This window comes from Hippoglossus stenolepis, chromosome 18, assembly GCF_022539355.2.
Source record: "Hippoglossus stenolepis isolate QCI-W04-F060 chromosome 18, HSTE1.2, whole genome shotgun sequence".
In the NCBI taxonomy this organism is placed as follows: Eukaryota; Metazoa; Chordata; class Actinopteri; order Pleuronectiformes; family Pleuronectidae; genus Hippoglossus; species Hippoglossus stenolepis.
This window is the reverse complement of record NC_061500.1, coordinates 10,954,854-10,972,897: the sequence shown is the minus strand read 5'-3', so window position 1 is coordinate 10,972,897 and position 18,044 is coordinate 10,954,854. Positions and strand designations below refer to the sequence as shown.

General features: G+C 41.6%; 1 protein-coding gene across 2 annotated transcripts in view; it reads left to right on the top strand.

Annotated features, from left to right (window-relative positions):
- LOC118125850 (astrotactin-2) overlaps nt 1-18,044 on the top strand; it is a 248,262-nt gene that overhangs the window by 110,945 nt on the left and 119,273 nt on the right. For both annotated transcript variants that reach the window (XM_035184886.1, XM_035184885.1), the window contains exons 6-7: nt 304-450; nt 7,335-7,502. In XM_035184886.1, the coding sequence (XP_035040777.1) occupies nt 304-450; nt 7,335-7,502 (315 nt within the window). The remainder of the gene's footprint in view (nt 1-303; nt 451-7,334; nt 7,503-18,044) is intronic.

Here is an 18,044-nt window from a genome sequence, read left to right as displayed (position 1 = left end):
TTACTCATGCCAAACTTGAACCCAGGTTAAGATTCATAAATCAGGAATGCAATTAACTGTATTTTCAAGGATCCGGGAAGACTTGGATATTGCACTGTCAGCAGAGCATGGTGCTAAAGTGGATGATTTAGTCTGTTATATGTCAGCGTGCCGTGGCTCCGTGCTGAAAGTGAGAAGCTGTCGTTTTCTGTCAAGGATTTTCAAATACAGTCGTCTGTTTTTACAATCAAGGATCACAACAAAAGGGTAAAACTTTAAAACTTCTCACCTGTATATATTTTTGTTCTCTTTCTCTTCCTTTAGGCCACCCACACAGTCCTCTAAATAAGGTCACCCTGACGTTGATCACCATCAGCACATGTGTCATCGCCATTGTCTATGCTACGCAGGATTCCTGCCCCCTCACTGTCAAGGTTACCCTCCATGTGCCTGAGCATTTTGTCGCGGACGGTAAGTGGAACACAATCATTAGACCTTGGCAGAATATCCAACTAGAACACCTAGGAACAAAAATCACACTTTTTTCCACCTGTGTGCTTTAAATATTTTTGTTTTGGGATGTTTTTTTTATCACATCAGCCAAAGGGGCGATCTTTTCACCCCTGTTTGTTTATAATGTCAGTACGAATGGATTGTGGATTGTCTGGATACAGTCAAAGATCCAGTATTAAAAATAAAGAAAAACAAGAACAAAAAGAAGAAAACAAGATAGATACAAAACCACCAATGTTACAGAAAGTTACAAAAAAAGAAAGAAATCCTAGAATCGCCCCCTGATCAAGATCCGCACCAAAATTGAATGGGTTCTTCCTTGGATTATACCCCACCCCTCCACGCAACTGAGTAGAAATCAGTTGAGTAGTTTTTAACTTAATCCTGCAAAAATAACACACAAACAATCTGATGAAATCATGACCTCCTTGGCCGAGAAGTGCGTTCAAAGAGAGTAATACCTCCACCAAGGCTAATGGATGAAAAACCTGGATCCGTCCCTTTAATCAAGTGTTTAGTGTTAAAAATGTTTATCTTTCAAACATGTTTTTACAATAGCGACTATCCACTGTGGTTTATTTCGAGCGATAATGGAATTGAGTTGTCCCTCAGCAGCGTACAGTGGGGATGACTGTAGCTCCATGCTCTTCATTTCCATGTTTTCTAATGTGAGGGAGCAGCAGCTAATGCACCAGGGAGCAGCTCAGCATGCTTCCCCTGTTTCTATTTACAAATGGGTCGCAGTAAAATATCTACCCCTTCGACCGGGATTTGTGGTTTTCAATTTGCTTGGCTTTTCAGTGTAAAACCTCCCCTCTGTTGGACTGACAAAGTACAAAAGACACACGTCCATCCAACAAAATAGTAACTTATAAAAGGACACAAATCGACAACAAATAAAGCCGACGCGGTGAAAGCTTCAAATGAAAACAAAGATGATTTATTACCGCCGCAGACAACTGAGTGACATTTTTAGCCATCAGACTGATGAAGAGCGGTGTTTTCAAAACACAGTGAGAGCTTTTGGACTTTTTGAGAGTGCAGGTTGCAGATTAAAATACTTAACCCTGTTATGGTTTGGGCTTTTTCAGTCAACAAGACAAAACCTTTTTTTTTTTTTTTTCCAAACATGTGACCACTCAAGGTTTATTCCTATTTCATTTATACCACCTGACAAGCTGACTATATCACAAACAAACAAGCTATATGCTTCAAAGTCAAAGTGATTTCAAAGATGTAGAATAAATAGGAAAAAAACTAAATATTTGCAAAATAGATTAAGTATGTTGGGCTTGCTGCCACATCTGAGTCTCTATTAAATTCCGTTCTGGCTATGGAATCGGTGTAGATTGGGTGTATGTATTAATAGTGTGGGATAAACCTCACTGGCAGCGGACATAGAGGGGGGGGGAGGAGGGTAGAAAAATAGGCAAGGACTTAAGTTAAGTAAGAGGGAGTGAAGAGCCAAGGCAATTTAGCTAATGATCGCCATATCTCTGAAAGCAGTTCACATATCAGTCGATCAGGTGCTCTTGCCGTAGGGGCCTCATCTCTAGTCCGCCCACACAGCCCCGCCGTTTGTGTGCCAGCGGAAACACAATAGAAAATGGAAATGTACAGAAAAGTTTAGACTGTGTCCTCTGTAACTAAATGTACTGCATATGTGAACACCCCGAATATAATGTAAGCCAGAAAAAAGTTATTGAATTTAATCTTGTATATGACTATAATTCCCTTCCTATTGGCTCTACCGAACCAATCAGATTACACATCACGCAACCGATCATTAAAATCATAGCACTATTGAGTTCGCTCTCCTATTGCCTGTTTATCCAGTCTACTAAAATGTGCTCCTCCACGCGCTGTTAAATTTAATGTTAGGTTCAGTAGAATGGTTATTGATTCATGTTGGGGACCTTCTGACTTTTTCTCTACCACCACTATCCGAGGCAAAGTTTCCACTCAGACACAACAATGACATTTAAAGTTTTGGGAGGTGCCTCGAGTTGTCCTTTTGACCTAATGCTCATTCCAGTTATGATGGTTTCGTACTAGAAAGTGCCTTAGTTTTATTTTGAAGACCCCGTGCACTTCCCTTTAGGGCCACCCCCATGACAAACTTTACACACACAGGCCCACAATAGGTAAAGCTGTCAGGGAAATGGTTTGTATAGCATTTGATTGATTATATTTGTTTATATTATTGTGTCATACAAATTATGCACCCAGCCTCCACAGGCGTATGAGACACTATTTCTTAGAAAAAAGTACAAAAAGGTTTATTAACAAATGTACCCAACTTTTAAGCATTATCATTTCCAGAGTTTTCTTCTGTTTTTGTTCTTCTTTTAATTGTGAGAAAAGAGCATTTTGATGGAGCCATAATCAGCCTTTTTTTCAACTTTTACTTTTGTTGTTCCTCTGCTAATTCCGCGCCCGTGTGTGAACTGCGGTGGGACTCGGAAAAAGCCGACACCTGAGGCAGAGCAGATTTGATAAAAGGTGGCTTAACACAGTAGTCTGGCAGGCGTACAGTCGGCAGCAGGCAGGCAGTCGGAGCAAACAAACAAACAAATCCAACAGATAAACAAACCCGACGAATCCTGGCGAACCATGCGCGGTATAAGTTCTTGAGTGAGGACAGGAATAGAGAGGCAATAAAAAGTACTAGAGCACCACTGCCGCAGGGCAGCACATACAGTATCAATCTGTCATACAAGACGTGTGAGCCGCCCCCTGTGAAACGCTCTCTGTGCGCTGGAGGAATAATGAGTGATGGGAGGCAGGTGATGAGGTCGGACATCTACATGAGCAGCAAACTCAACATGGGTGACGAGTAGACAGATGAGATATGGCAGGAGACGGGAGAGAAAAACGAAAACACAGAAGTTAATGTGGAGGTAGGTAGCGGGAGGAAGTGGATAGCAGTGGAGGAGCGGGGCTGTCAAGTCAACATCACGCCCAGCGTATTGCCTCCGCCAAGGAGGTGATGTTTTCACCCCTGTCCATTTGTTGTTGTTGTTGTTGTTGTATGTAAGCAGGATTGCACAAAAACAACTGAACTGATTTCCATGTAACTTGGTGGAAGGATGAGACCTCGGCCAAGAAAGAATCCATTCAATTTTGGTGCGGGTCCGGATAAAGGGGCAGATCCAGGAAATGTTTCTAATTACTTTTGTTAACATTGAAACAGATTTTTTTCTGCATTTTTGCAATTTTTTGCTATAATTCACAGATATTTACGAGTTGGAATGTATGACTGTGTACAATTCGTTATGGATCTAAATAAAAATCTGGATCTCGTGAATTTAAATGTGGTTTCATAAAGGCTGCTGCACACGAGAGGATTTTCAACTCTTGATCGATTCAAAAAATGTGGGAGACCACAGACATAATGACAGATTTAACTGACTTTTTATCTTACAATCTTCAGAACACACACACACTAGGTGATTTGGCCAGAACGTAACACCACACAGTTGCCGTTTCTAGGAAACAATTTCACAGTGACAGTTCCAGAGAGTTTGAGTCTCACAGAAACTTGACAGATTCTTCCTCTTCTTCTTCCTATTGAGTTTTTTAGTGCGGTTGGCAAAAAACTTTTAGTTGCATTACTGCCACCTTTTTAAATGAAGTGTGGAGCACTCACGTGATTCAACGTGACTTCAGAAGAAAAACAAACATGTAGGAGGACGGAAGTCATGTGTTGGGTTTTGCAGTGAAAAATAAAAAAATAAAATGTATGAAATCATGGCTGAGAAGACGGAATTGGATTATACATTTTGCAGTGTGTGCGCGCAACATCCGGTTGGTGACGCTTCCCGGTCAGCTCGCTCTCATTGGCTATTGCAGGTTTCCCTTGGAGCCGATAATCATCATAATTCGAGATCGGGGCGGCTCCGACTCAATGGGTAGCATCAAGATTATTTTGTAAACCCCCCACACTTCAGGATTATTTGGGCAGATAATCGGCACCGCGATTGTCAGAAGAGACAAATTGGGTTTTAAAGCGATTATCCTCTGGTCTGCATCAGCCATAAGGGGACAGTTGGGCCTTGGCCGTGCTCCAGCTCTACTGAGTGCCATTCCACTTGCTAAATATATCTCAAAGAGGTTTATGGAGTTAATTTGAAAGTAATATACCTATATTTTGTCATAAATTCTAAAGAAAAGCATATGTAAGGTCTCAAAAGTCTATTTTACAGATATGTCTTTGATATCAACTCCAGTACAGACTGTGTAGGTGGTGATAAAAAGTTAAAAATAATATATATTATTAGAATTAACATTTGCCATTTAGCTGTGTGCCCACTCATGAACCTCAATGGCCATAACTTCATGTGACAGCGATATAACAGAACAATACACCAACATGTACATTCAAAATCATCTATAGTGAATATAAAAATGTCAAATAAGGTGTCATTAAGTCAGATGGTATAACAGATGAAGACGTATTAATGAGGGCTACTGCCAGTTCTGTTCACTAAACTGCGGCGATGCAGGAAATAGCTCTGTTTTACTCATCTCTGGTCAGCTTGACCTGGGAGATGCTTTATTTTGGGATCCTTTCTAAACAGGTGTGTGTGTGTGTGTGTGTGTGTGTGTGTGTGTGTGTGTGTGTGTGTGTGTGTGTGTGTGTGTGTGTGTGTGTGTGTGTGTGTGTGTGTGTGTGTGTGTGTGTGTTTCAGCCTTTTAACAGTTTGTTGGGCAATGACTACAAGAGTGATAACGGCTCTTGTCTCTAAATAAGTGTAAGCCAATGATAACTATTTACACATTTTACAACTTATTTGAGAAGGAAAATACATTTTGAACCATCTAAACCAGTGTTTCTTTATTACCGGTTACATTTTGGACAATATACAATATGAGCCTGTGCTGTTCATCTGACTATAGACCTGATATTACCCTACACAGACCCATATGTTATAGATAATTCATTCATGACTTCACCATATGAGGTAGATGCACTTCAGCTTGAGCTTTTAAACCAGGGGGTGGGGACCTTTTTCCCATGAAGGGACATTTACATTTTTACAACATCCGTTGAGACCCATATTGGATTATTGAACACATAAATCAGGCTAACCTCTAGAATGCGATTGCTGGATCTGCTTGTCATTTACGAGGCATGTGATGTCAAATGGTAGGGATGATGATGCTCACAGCTGGTTGTAGCCAAAACAATTCCTACCCTTTGTTGGAGCCATGTGTTTATATCATACGTTTCTCCAGTTTTCTAGCAGCTCTAAAGCAGTTACAGAATTCCACTTCCCGATTGAGTTCTTGGTCTTTTAGCCATTAGCTCACTCACCGGACAAAATGTGGTCTTTTGAAGGATGCTTGTTGGACAAAAAAACCAAAGAACTTTATCCAATCACATTTGTCTATACAACTCATTAAGTTTAGTTGCATGTTTTCAGCTGTAATGATGCTTGACATTGGCTTTTTTCTTTATTGCGACTGCATCAGTCCACACTAGACAGGCTAGCTTGTTATCAAAATAATAATCACTTGCCCGTTTCTGTCAGATAGAGCAACCCACATTTTATTTTATTTTCTTCAGAGTCCCTGTGATGCTTGTAAGAAATATTACATTACACCTACGTGTTTCCTTGACCCTGACCATGATCGTGCATGCATTCGGCCAAATGGGACGATTCTGAAGGACGTCTTAGTCCACTATTTTTTGTTATTTTATTTATTGCACAAAAAAAACCAAGAAAGTTTTCTTTGTGTTTTTGAGTTGTGAAATAATTCACTGCTAAAGGTCCCCTTACTCCCAGTCTGTATTATATGTACAACAGAATGACGGCTACAATCAGGGCTGTTGAGGACCAGACAGTACTGACGTAACAATAAAGCGTGTTTATTTGTGTAAAACTTTGTGTGACTCAGACCAACCCGGTGCCAAGTGAAAAGAAGCAGCTGGTGTCTTTGAGTGTAGGAGGAGGTTGTGTCTCCTATTAGGAATTTGGAACACCTACAATATAAAAAGAATAGATGAGGAAAATTGATCCTTTATCCGCAGCACAATGTAAGAGCAGAGCATTCGGTGTGGGATATGTCTATGGAGGTTTGTATTTTACTGCAGGGCATCGGGCCAGTACATTTCTTTTCTCCCTGTGACTCACAGATTTGATTGCTAGCTACTGTCTAAGCTTTTCCATCAGTATTAATCCTCTGTTTAGAAAAACCAGTCTGCAGACCACCATCACAGGGTTACACTTTATGAAAGAGAATACATTTGTGAAACATTTTCAACCTTGAAATCGCTGTCCTTCCTTTGCAGAGTTTTTAAAATGCATTTCACATCACTTTGAGACAGAGACGTGTACTTACTCTTGAGTTTTTTCCACAAATTAAACTTCTGCGACCAAGCAGCCACACGATAAAGCTGTATACGAATCTTAGCGTTCACCAGAGCTGAGGCACAGTCTCCTCACAGCTCCCGTTGGAAACAGAAGTCATTGGCATCAATTAGGGATAACCTTGTTCAGTGATCACACTTTAACGATTGGTCTGGGAGCAGTAAGAAAGAAAGGTAAATCAGCGTCAATGAGCACAGTGTTTACCAACTGACTCGTGAAAGCCTTTTAGCCCCTGTACTGCAATTACCAGGGAAATCCCATCAATACACACATTATAGGTCTTAATTTTCTCATTTAAATTCAGCCTGGTCAGGATGGGGAAGCTTTCTAATTGGTTGTGCAATAGAAGCATGAAAATAGTTTTTTAAAAATACCAAACAACCAAGCCCTTGTGTACTTTTTTATTTTGATTAATTTTTTCTTCAGACAAAATCATTTTTTATCTTGGGTTTTTTTTTTCTTTTTCAGGAAGTAGTTTTGTGGTCAGTATGGGAAGCTTCCTGGACGTTTCTAATTGGCTGAACCCCGCCAAGCTGACGCTCTACTATCAGACCAATTCGTCCACACACTGGGTGCAGGACTACTGTGGCCAGAGGACGACGGAGCCCTGCGAGCAGATTTGTGACAAGGAAACAGGTTGGTGCATAGACAGTACCTACACGCATGCTCACACACATACACATACACACACACACACACACATACACACACATATAAACACACGTACATGCTAGGGTTTATTTGTTATTTGTTTATAACACTGATTATTATTATATTTGTACGTTTTTCTTTTTATTATGTGCAACTGCAGATTAGCAATTCAGCGACAGAAACAGGGAAAGGACACATAGTCTCAACTTCATAACTTGAACAATAGGTATTGGATATTTGGGAGAAAAGAGAGGATGAAGGGATGTGGGGAGGGATGAGGTAGAAGAGGTAATGGATGACGGGAAGGGGAAGGGTGGGTTGAGAAATATTAAGCAAACGGAGCATGATGAGTTGACCAGGTATATGTCAGCCTGGCAGGTGATTAGAGGCGTGTAGAGGTGAAGTTAACTTCCTTAATTACCAAAGGAAATTATTTCTTGATTAATTTTGAGAATTGTGGTCCTACTTTTCTTTTACAGTATAAAATAATCCCAAAATATTTAGTTTTAATTGTTCTTACTAATGGACGCCATCATATCCCTGCAATACAATCCAACACTAGCCTCCTTCTGATTCCACCTCCATAGATACAATAAGTAAATATTTTTTTTTTAAATGGCTGCAGAAGAGCCCAAAAACCAATAAAACATCAGCATTCACAAGCGACTGGTTGCCGAGAGCCCACAAACAGAAGGTCGTCTGTTTGTTTTGCGTTTTGCGGCTATTTGTGCTGACATTAAAAACACATACCAACAAAAGCTGGGAGTGCAGTGTGATATTTATCTTTCCCTGGTTGGCGCAACTCCCCTGTGTATTCTGTGCCCAACAAGATAAAGTCTAAGCTCATTAGAATGGATTACATCTGTAATGTATGTGAAATTTATGTCACCCCGGTCAAGGGCATGTTGAGGGCTGCTGCATAATGTATTAGAGCTCCAGACACTCAACTCGGTCGGTGCACACCAAGATGCCAAAGATAGACTTGGCACACATGTGGATTCTGACTTCATTCGGATTTGCGCGCACCGGTCCCTGCGTGTTTATGCGCTGTCAGATCAGTAACAGTAGTAATTCAATTCGCCATATACGTTCAGCATTCTCACTTTATTAGCGCTCGTGTTTCCCCCCCAGTCCCCTTGTCTCCCTCCATTTATTTCCATTTTCATCTGTGCTTTTCAGCGGCAAGATTTTTTTCTTTTTCTTTTTTCATCAGTAAGTATGTTGTATCTCCTGAGGGCCACCGCATTCATCCGGCAGCCAAATTAAAGGTGTTCTTCAAAGGAGCTTCTATTTCCGTCACTGTCCTCTAACGTGTGTACCTGTGCAACAATGATACACACACTTACGCACAACCCACCTGAAACAAACTCTATTATTCAAGTACATTTATTGCAATTCCGACAACATGGCAAACCACTGGTTGGGGAAATGTTAAAGGGTAAATCACATATGGGCGGATGTGCCTCTGCAAAGCTCTCTCTCTGCAGTGAGACTCTCTGTCTGCAACGACAGGAAATGTTATTATAGGTTTTTAAACTTATGACAAGTGACATAAAAATGCTGTCTCGTTTGAACATGAAAATCACTGTGTATAAAAGCTGCCAAAGATAAATGTAGAGCGGTGGTGTTCAAACTTTGTTGAAATACCACAAACCTCTGTGAAATATACATATCACCCAACCTGTAATAATGCTTGTGTGGATACTGGCACTACACATTACTCATGACCCTGTGTCCTGTGGAGCTATGGAGGACGGCCATTGCTTGTATTCTAATCCATGCAGTTTTTTGGCGTCTTCATGTGTGAAAGGTATAGCTGTTTACCACAGTGCTTGTTTACGCCTCCAAGCTGGGGACAGGAAGTGGCCGGAGACGTGATGTTTTCAGGTTGTCCATCCGTATTTTCGTCCCATTCTTTTGAACACGATGGCTCAAGACCGCCTTGAGGGACTTTCTTCAAATGTGGTACAAATGTTCACTGGGACTCAAAGATGATCTGATTAGAGTTTAGTGGTCAAAAGCCAAGGTTACTTGACCCCCCCCCATTCTTGTGAACATGATATATCAAGAACACCCGTAGGGAATTTCATTTTATCCGGCACAAACATTCACTGGGACTCAAGTAGGACCTAATTAAGGCCAAAGGTCAGCGTCACTGTGTCCTCACAAAACCTTTTATTTTCCCTTGTGAAAGTTTTATCTTAATAACGCCTTGAGAGAAATCTTGCACACATATTTACTTCGGCTCACTAATGAACTGATTGCATTCGGCTGGTCAAAGGTCAAATTCACGGGGACCTCACAAAATATGATTTTTGTCCTCTTGAACATGAAATCTCAAGTCTGCCTTTAGAGAATTTCTTCAAATTTTGGACTCAAAGATTAATTGATTAGATTTCAGTGATCAAAGGTCACAGTGACACTGGAGAAACATATTTATGTAGATATAAACGGCAATGGTTGGCAGAGGCGTACAACCGCAGTGCAGTAGTTCTCGCTAAAACATGCCTGTATGTTAAATGGAAACATGCTGTATTCCACACATATCCACCTTAAATCTACACATTTAAAGATCAAATCCATCAGTTTTCCAGATGTACGCAGATACGCCCGCAGATGCACTTTCTTTGCCACGTGCTGGCATCGTTTCCCCGTCCACTTTATCACAGTCCATCTCTATCACGTGCCTCAGTGCTGCTCCAGTGTTATACTGGTTGACTGCTACTGTTGACTACCAGTCATTGTATCACTGTGCCCGGGTAATCAATCTTCTCTGCTTTCACCTTCACTCCTCGACTCGGCTGCTGGAATGGAGGTCAGGAGATGAATGGCGCAAATTAACTGCTCCCATTGCTGGCTCTTCTTTAGAGTTAGCTTTGGGTAACTGGAATTAGAGCCTGGGCTTTTTTACAAATTACAAATTACATGTCATTTGGCGAAAGCTTTTATCCAAAGCGACTTATGGCCCCTCAACATATATGAGGGGCCATATAGGGTTCAGTATCTTGCCCAAGGACACTTCAGCATGCAGATGGGGAAGACTGAGGATTGAACCGCCGACCTTCTAGTTGGAGGACGACCACTCTACCCCTCAGCCACAGCCGCCCCCCCCCGGCTTTGTAATAACTGATATTAAAGAATGAACTTGTAATTAATAATAACCTCACCTCTATAAAGAAGGTAACTATCAGTGTAGCCATTATACCATGATGACTCAATTTAACACTCTGTTATTACGAGCTATGTGAACGGTCAATCCATCCTATGTCATATAGATATACACCATACTAAGGAGGAATAGTTGGCTTCCAGCAAATTCCATCCATCATCATAACTAACCTCATAAAGACCCGTGAACCTCCTGAGTCGCCTTTGTTTTCCTCATTTGACTTTATGTGTCCCTGGCTCCACCAACCCCCTAATTGGAATTGAAACTGCTGGGGTGTTAACATATACCCCTGCTATATCCTTCCACTCGGTGCATATTACACACACACACATACACACACACTCACACACACTCACACATACCCACACATTCCTATGAGAACACACTCTGCTCAAGGTCTTTGACCAGAATGGCTTCATCCCCAGGAAAACATTATAACAAGCATAAATATGCATCAGGGGCAACAACACGTCTTTTCTGTGCCCACACCATGATCCTTGAAATGAAAATTGCCCATGCAGCCACGCTGAGATTCTAGAAATCATTCTAATGAAAAAACATCATTTATAACGCAGGGTTGGTAATACAGGAGGAGGAGAGGAAGGAAGAGCGGTCTCAAGTGATTGCCACTCGTACATTTGTGGCTCTTAATTTAGAAACAGAGGCCCCGGTGCACAAAGGAAAGAGAGGTGGAGAATGAGGACACAATGGTGACATGATAGTGACGAATTGTATTGGCAATCTAATATCGGTGTTTACACAGGACGCCACTATCCTCACTGTGTGTGTGTGTGTGTGTGTGTGTGTGTGTGGGTGGAAACCTGGCTGAATGTAACAGAAAAGCGACTGCAGTTAGATAATTGTTGTCATCAAATGGCCATTTCCAATCGCAGGTGATTACCTCGGAATTAGGCCGACATTGTGTTCTAATCAGTGAATCATCGCTGAATTAACCTGTGTTATCCGTGCATCCTGGGCCAGATATACATAAAAATAAACATTCACTTTGCACATATGAAATCTGCCTGAAACAACCTGATTTATTAAGGCGGCACATAAGGCGAAATGGATGGCAATATTTATTTAATGTTAGAAACTAACTATTTTTACTCATTAAATTACAGGTTTATTCTCGTAATAATTTTACTTTTTTTCTTATTGAATAATAACTTTTTTCTTGTAATATTATGATTATATTTCTTGTAATATTATTTTATTCTTGTTATGATGTTATTCTTTTCATAATATGACCTAATTCTTGTAATAATGCCTTTTTTCTCGCAAAATTATTATTTTAACCTCATGATATTATCACTTTCTTCTCTTCTTCTATCACTATACAACTTTATTCCTGTTATATTATGACTTAATTCTTGTTTTGGGATATGAATTCTCATATCCCAAATGTTATTTTCTTCATATGGCCCTATAGCTCCGTCGCAAAAATCAAACCTACCTGAGGAACACAAGTTTCCAGCTTTTATTTACTCGTAATTCTTATGAGTCTGCAAACGTCATTAAATGAACCCCCACGGTATTAAAACTGTGTGATATAAAGGAAGCATAAAAGAAAATATGGCTTATGAAAATATATAAATCAATGAGCCACCACATCCAAAACCAGCCCAAGCTAATAACACAGCAGATTGGCAGCACTAGAATCCCAGAGAAACAGCAGCCAAGTACTGACTGTAAATGTAAAGGCAGTGCCGTTGCCATAGTGGATTAGCGGCTCAGTAAAGTTCAGGTTTAATGATCACACAATCACAACTCCCTGTCCCCTCCTTTTGTGCTGCGTTTACTAGCAGCTTCATCTTGTTTTAAGAAGTTTGTCTTTTCAATATATTAAGTCATTCAGCGCAGCTCCTCCTCGTCCTACTTCTTTCTCACCCTTGTCTTCTTATTATTGAGCTTTCTGAAGAACGGCTACAGTCAGTTTAACCGCCTCTTCTCAGCCACAACATTTTAATATGCCTGCAGCACAATCCGCTGCACAAAACTGATGCTTTGCGAGCTGCGTAAAGGTTAGTTAATCCGGCGGAATGTGTAATCAACCAGACGTATCTCTCCCTGTTAATTGCCCGGTTCGCTCTTAAATGCTTTTGCAAAAAAAGGGGAAGAGCCGCACTCCACTGATTGCTTGCAAGGTGTATTTCAGATTACAGCTAGAACTGCTTCCGGGCTGGTGCACCTCATCTCAAACAAGGTGGAAAACACTTCATAAATGTTTCCCCCTGCAGCTTCCAGGGGTTCACACACGGACTGTATGACACATGGACCACCACGCGCTATATTCTCTTCTCCCGACAGTGCAGATAGACATGCTTTGTGAAAATATGTAACAATCCCGGAGCCCACTGACGATCGTCTGATGATTAATTAGCCTCTGGTGGCAATGACTCATATTCTGGGGCTTCCGGTCTATTGATTATACAGTCCAACTAGTTTTTTTATTTTTATTTTAATCAATTTGTGCAGAGCTGTAATTTATTTCAACCAGAAACAATGAATGTTCCACAATAAATTTGGAAGAAGAGACAGAGGGCAAAGACCTGTCATTAAATTCATACTCAATGGGCTCTATTTTCCTGCAGGAACAAAGCCAACGACAACATAGTGTTTGTGCAATTTTTCAAAAATCCATATCTATTCATGAAGAAAATCACATGTCTTATTCTTTTTTTTTATACCCTTCTTGGAAATGAAGCGCTCCTATCGAACATGTTTGCACCTGTGAGTTTGGTAGGACAGGCGTGGCTCAGGCTGCAGCGGATTTGGCAGCGCTGAGAAATGTTGCTGCGCATTTAGGCACAACATTGCAATTGTTGGATTAAGGACTGATGCATTGCAAATGCACCTGGATGTCTCAATTGTATTTTAAAGACAAAAATTGGGGATTACAGTCTCATAGAGGACAAATAAATGGGTTTGTCTGTAAACGAACTGTTTCCACAGCCAACCATCAGTATTCCAGTTTTTTTCCATCATCCCAACTCGCTGAAGGGTCATCAAAGTTGGAAAGAATTAAAGGCTACTCAAGCCCATTTACATTGCACCTAGAAGTTGTGCATGCATAGTAAGTTTCAGTATTTAATTCAGGCACAACTAGTTTCTTTTATCACACGAGCTGAACCTTTCTCCACAAACCAGACAACATTTAGTTGCTGATAACAGCTGTCTGTGTATGAGAGCAGATTCGATCGACGTGTTCGACCTCTTCTCCACATGCACTGTTTACCTGCGGGGGCCTGAAACCTGCTCAGACGTGATTGGTCAAAGGAGAAACGGAAACCGGGAGGCTTCTGGCCACTAAATCCCGTCCCTCTCCCACAGATTCTCTATATCCACATGCACTGTTTATAGAGATTAATGTGTAAGCTGCATATGGGAATCAATTACCCACACTTAATTCTTGTGCCGTTGCTGCTTCCTCCCATCGGCTTCCCAGTCTCTGCATTGTGAATTAAATTAAGTAAAGACACTTTTTAAACAAGGTTTGTCAGACTCTAACCAACCTCTCTAATATCTGATTCATGCGATAAAGGCAATCTGTCAGTGTCAATAAGAGGCCGGCTGTATTTTAGAAAAGTTGCACTGAATTATTAATACCTGTGCATTTTTGCATGGTGTTGACCTTTTGGTAGCACCGCCACATCACAGGAGCCCAAGATGAGACGGGGGGAGCGTCTCGAGAGCCAAGTTGAGAGACGAGGGGACAGGTTTGCTTTTGTGCTCGTGATCAAAGCTAAAGCTAAGACAGAAACTTCCGGTTCAGTGACTTCCCTGTTTCCATTTATCCCTTTCCAAAATAGCTACATGCAAAGAGCTTATGGCTCCGGCTTTGATTATCACTACCCGGTGCCATTTCAAACCCATTGTAGCCAACACGTTAATCAAAGCACAACGCAACATCTATACACTTGTTATAGGGAGACGCACTAATGACTCACACACACCCACATATTAACTGACACGGTTACAGTTACGATACTAATTTAGAATCGGAGAAGAAACAAAAAAAAGAATGTTTCAAGCTCTTCCAGGTTTGTTTCAGTATCCTGGACTTGGGGGGGGGGGAGAACATTCAAATACATGTACTCTGATATGCAGGTATAAATTATGAGCTTCACCTCTCAATGAAAGTGGAACCACGCATTGCTACAGGCTTTAGGCCGTGGGGGATAGGTTCATCTAAACTGATTATACTGTAGATGGGTGAAGTGAAGTTGAATTGTAGAGATTCACACTTTGTTGTAACAGTGAGGGTAGAGGGGAAATACAGTTTATACAATGACATGATTGTGGACAGCATGTAGTGAAGAGGAAGCTCATGTATGTACATAAACTCATGTAAATGCCTCTGTTGTTGTTGTTGTGAGTGCACGCATCAGAATAACTTACTGTACGTTCACATTCATCCACAGCAATTTAACAGTATTTTGACAAAGAGCACACACTACATCGCTGCTTCATTCGTATAATTTTATTTATTTAATTTGTCATACTCATCTGATGCTCCACCTTTCCAGGGCCAAACTGAGTCCTGGTCCCAAGAGCTATCTTACACAATCATTTATTCTCATAGATAATTTCCTAATTTCCTTTGTGTTTGGGCCTCTCGTCCACATGCAGATGGTGTTTTGATCCATTAAAGGGGACATAGCATGCCCATTTTACCAACCACAAGTTGATATGGTTCCTTGGGGTCTTAATGAAATGTCTGTAACATACTTTGGTCAAAATACCACAAGGATCATTTAAAACAGCACCTTTTTTACCCTGTATAAAACAGCCCTCCACAGAGTGACCTGTTTTGAGTGCCTGTTCCTTTAAATGCTAATGAGCCAGCTCCCTCCTCTCCCCCCATGATTTTAAACGATATAAATTACATATTTTATATGATATAAATTATAAAATATGCATCCCATACTTTGTATTCCCCTTCTGTTGTCCTGGAGTTTTAATTTTACCAATCACATAATTAAATGTCCCCCTCTGCCCATCCACTACAAGCACACAAGCAGATAGACAGAGAGAGAAAGAGAGGGGTGGGGGGGGCTATGAAGACCATCATTTACCCCCGAACCCCGACATTCAACAGGTACAACAACAAGCGGAGAAAGCAGAATCGCGGGCTGACCTTATATATACAGTCTATGGGGCTCACCAGCGCGGAGAAATGCACATCCCGTGTGAACAGCCAGGCGGCTGCGTGCTGGAGAACGGCGCTGCGCTGCCTCGCAGCCTCGCTGCGTCCGGTGTAAACCCGGCGTAACGAGTGGGGGGGCTCTGTGTGTTACAGTAGTGCTGAACACTGCGGAAGTCTTCCACACCGCTGGCTGTGTGGCGTTGACACAAATTCCAGCTCACGCATGGGAGAGCGAGCGGTCGCGCCCGAGCAGCTGCTGCAGCCTCCCAGTCCCAACGATCCAGACAAATGCCACATGTGAGTGAATCGCGGGCTGACCAGCGGAGAAATGCTCGTCCCGTGTGAACAGCCAGGCGGCTTCGTGCTTGGGAACGGCGCTGCGCTGCCTCGCTGTGTCCGGTGTAAACCCGGCGTAACGAGTGTGGGGGGACGGGGGGATGAGGTGGGGGGTGGGCCAAGGCCATGTAGGGAGACTTCCAGTGCCTTGTTACGACACAAAACCCAGGAAGCTCAATCGAGTCGCTCAAGCATGACGTTTCTGACTTAGAGGAACCATAACAAAACGCGCGAGTGTTTTTTTCCCAGAGTTTTTGGGTTGGTAGACATGCCAGATACCCACATTAACGTGTAGAAGCACTAACAAAGTGGAATTTGCATGCTATGTCCCCTTTAAGACAAACTTTTTTACAACCACCTCCTTAAGTGTGGATTTTCAAACCCTCAGGTTGTTTGGGAAACAATGCAATGACATCACAGCTGACTTCCCCGACCCCCCTGTTGCTTTGTGTAATGAGCATGCGGCAGAAACAACAACAATGGGGACTATGTACCCTTTTTTTCTATGTTTGGTTTGCAGCTTAATTTAGTATCACTGCTCCACTTTACCGTTATTCACAGGCGTCTGCCTCATCCAATATTACTTTCTTATTTGAATGATTTCTTTTTTTTTTATTATTATTAACGGAGAGGAAATAGACATTCAAAAATATACCTGCAGTAGTGGAGACAAGGGATCATATAGGATACAGCAATCAGCCATATGTGTGCTGATGGTGGGTCACACTTTGTTTTAATTAACCATGGGTGATATATTATATTTGTTTTGGGCTTTATATAAGGTATTGTTAAGGTATTTTGTTCATACATTGTTATATATATATGATGAATTATAGTGTTTTAAAAGTGTAATTGTCAAGTTAATTGATACAATTTAGGGATTGTGAAGTGAACCAACTATTGCACAGTGTATATATTTGGGATTTTTTGGGGTAAATAAAACCACCGTAAAATATTTTTTTCCAAATCCAGTCATTGTGTTTTCTTAAAGAAGGTAACCTGGCAGACGTGTTGCTTTATGTTGTCTCATACACATATTTTCTTTATGTGGGCAATCTGTATATTTACATATGAATCGTTGTACGGGCACATCAAGGGAATACTTTACATGACAGAATGCAAGTGTGGCATTCACGTCTGTCACCGTTACTGGATCGCAGACTCGCTCTGCTCACAGTTCGTTCAGCAAAGGAACACTGGTAAATTAGCTCTCTGTTTGCTGTGCATGACAAAATCTTAACCGCGAGGAGCTGTCCCATTAGGCCGAGATGTTTTCCTCTTAGAAGCGAACACAAGCGAAATATAACTTCTGTCAGCAGCCGGCTCGGTCCTGTTGAGAGTCCTGCCTGCGCTGCTCCTGGATTCAGCCGTCTCCCGTCTCTCCTCTCCGATTAATCAGAGGTGCAGTCAGGCATTCTCACAAGCAAATCAGCGTTTGCTATGTAAATCCCTCCCCTTGAATGTGTAGGGGAACAAATCTCAAGTTGGGTCACTATTGTTAGCCCCAGCGCTGGCTGGCTGCTAATGAAAATGCCAATTCCAGCCCCCTGGCAGACCAAAAGGGGAAAGGTGTGCGTGTGTGAGAGAGAATAACTGGTAACATGTGACCTGACTGCACATGCTCAAGATAGATTTTACTAAACACTGCTTCTGGCAGGCAGGAAGAATTAATTATAACTAGGTTATATGTGTATTTAATGGGCAGCAGTGGGGAATGGGGGTGTACGTGTTTTGTATGCACGTGCAGATGTGTGTGTCTGCAGCAGGAAGAGGACACATGTTGTGTGCCTGGCAGCATAAAAACAATACAAATCCCTTCCAGCATTAAAAGTCCTTGTGGTTGTTGCAATTATGACTCTATTCTTTCTCTCAG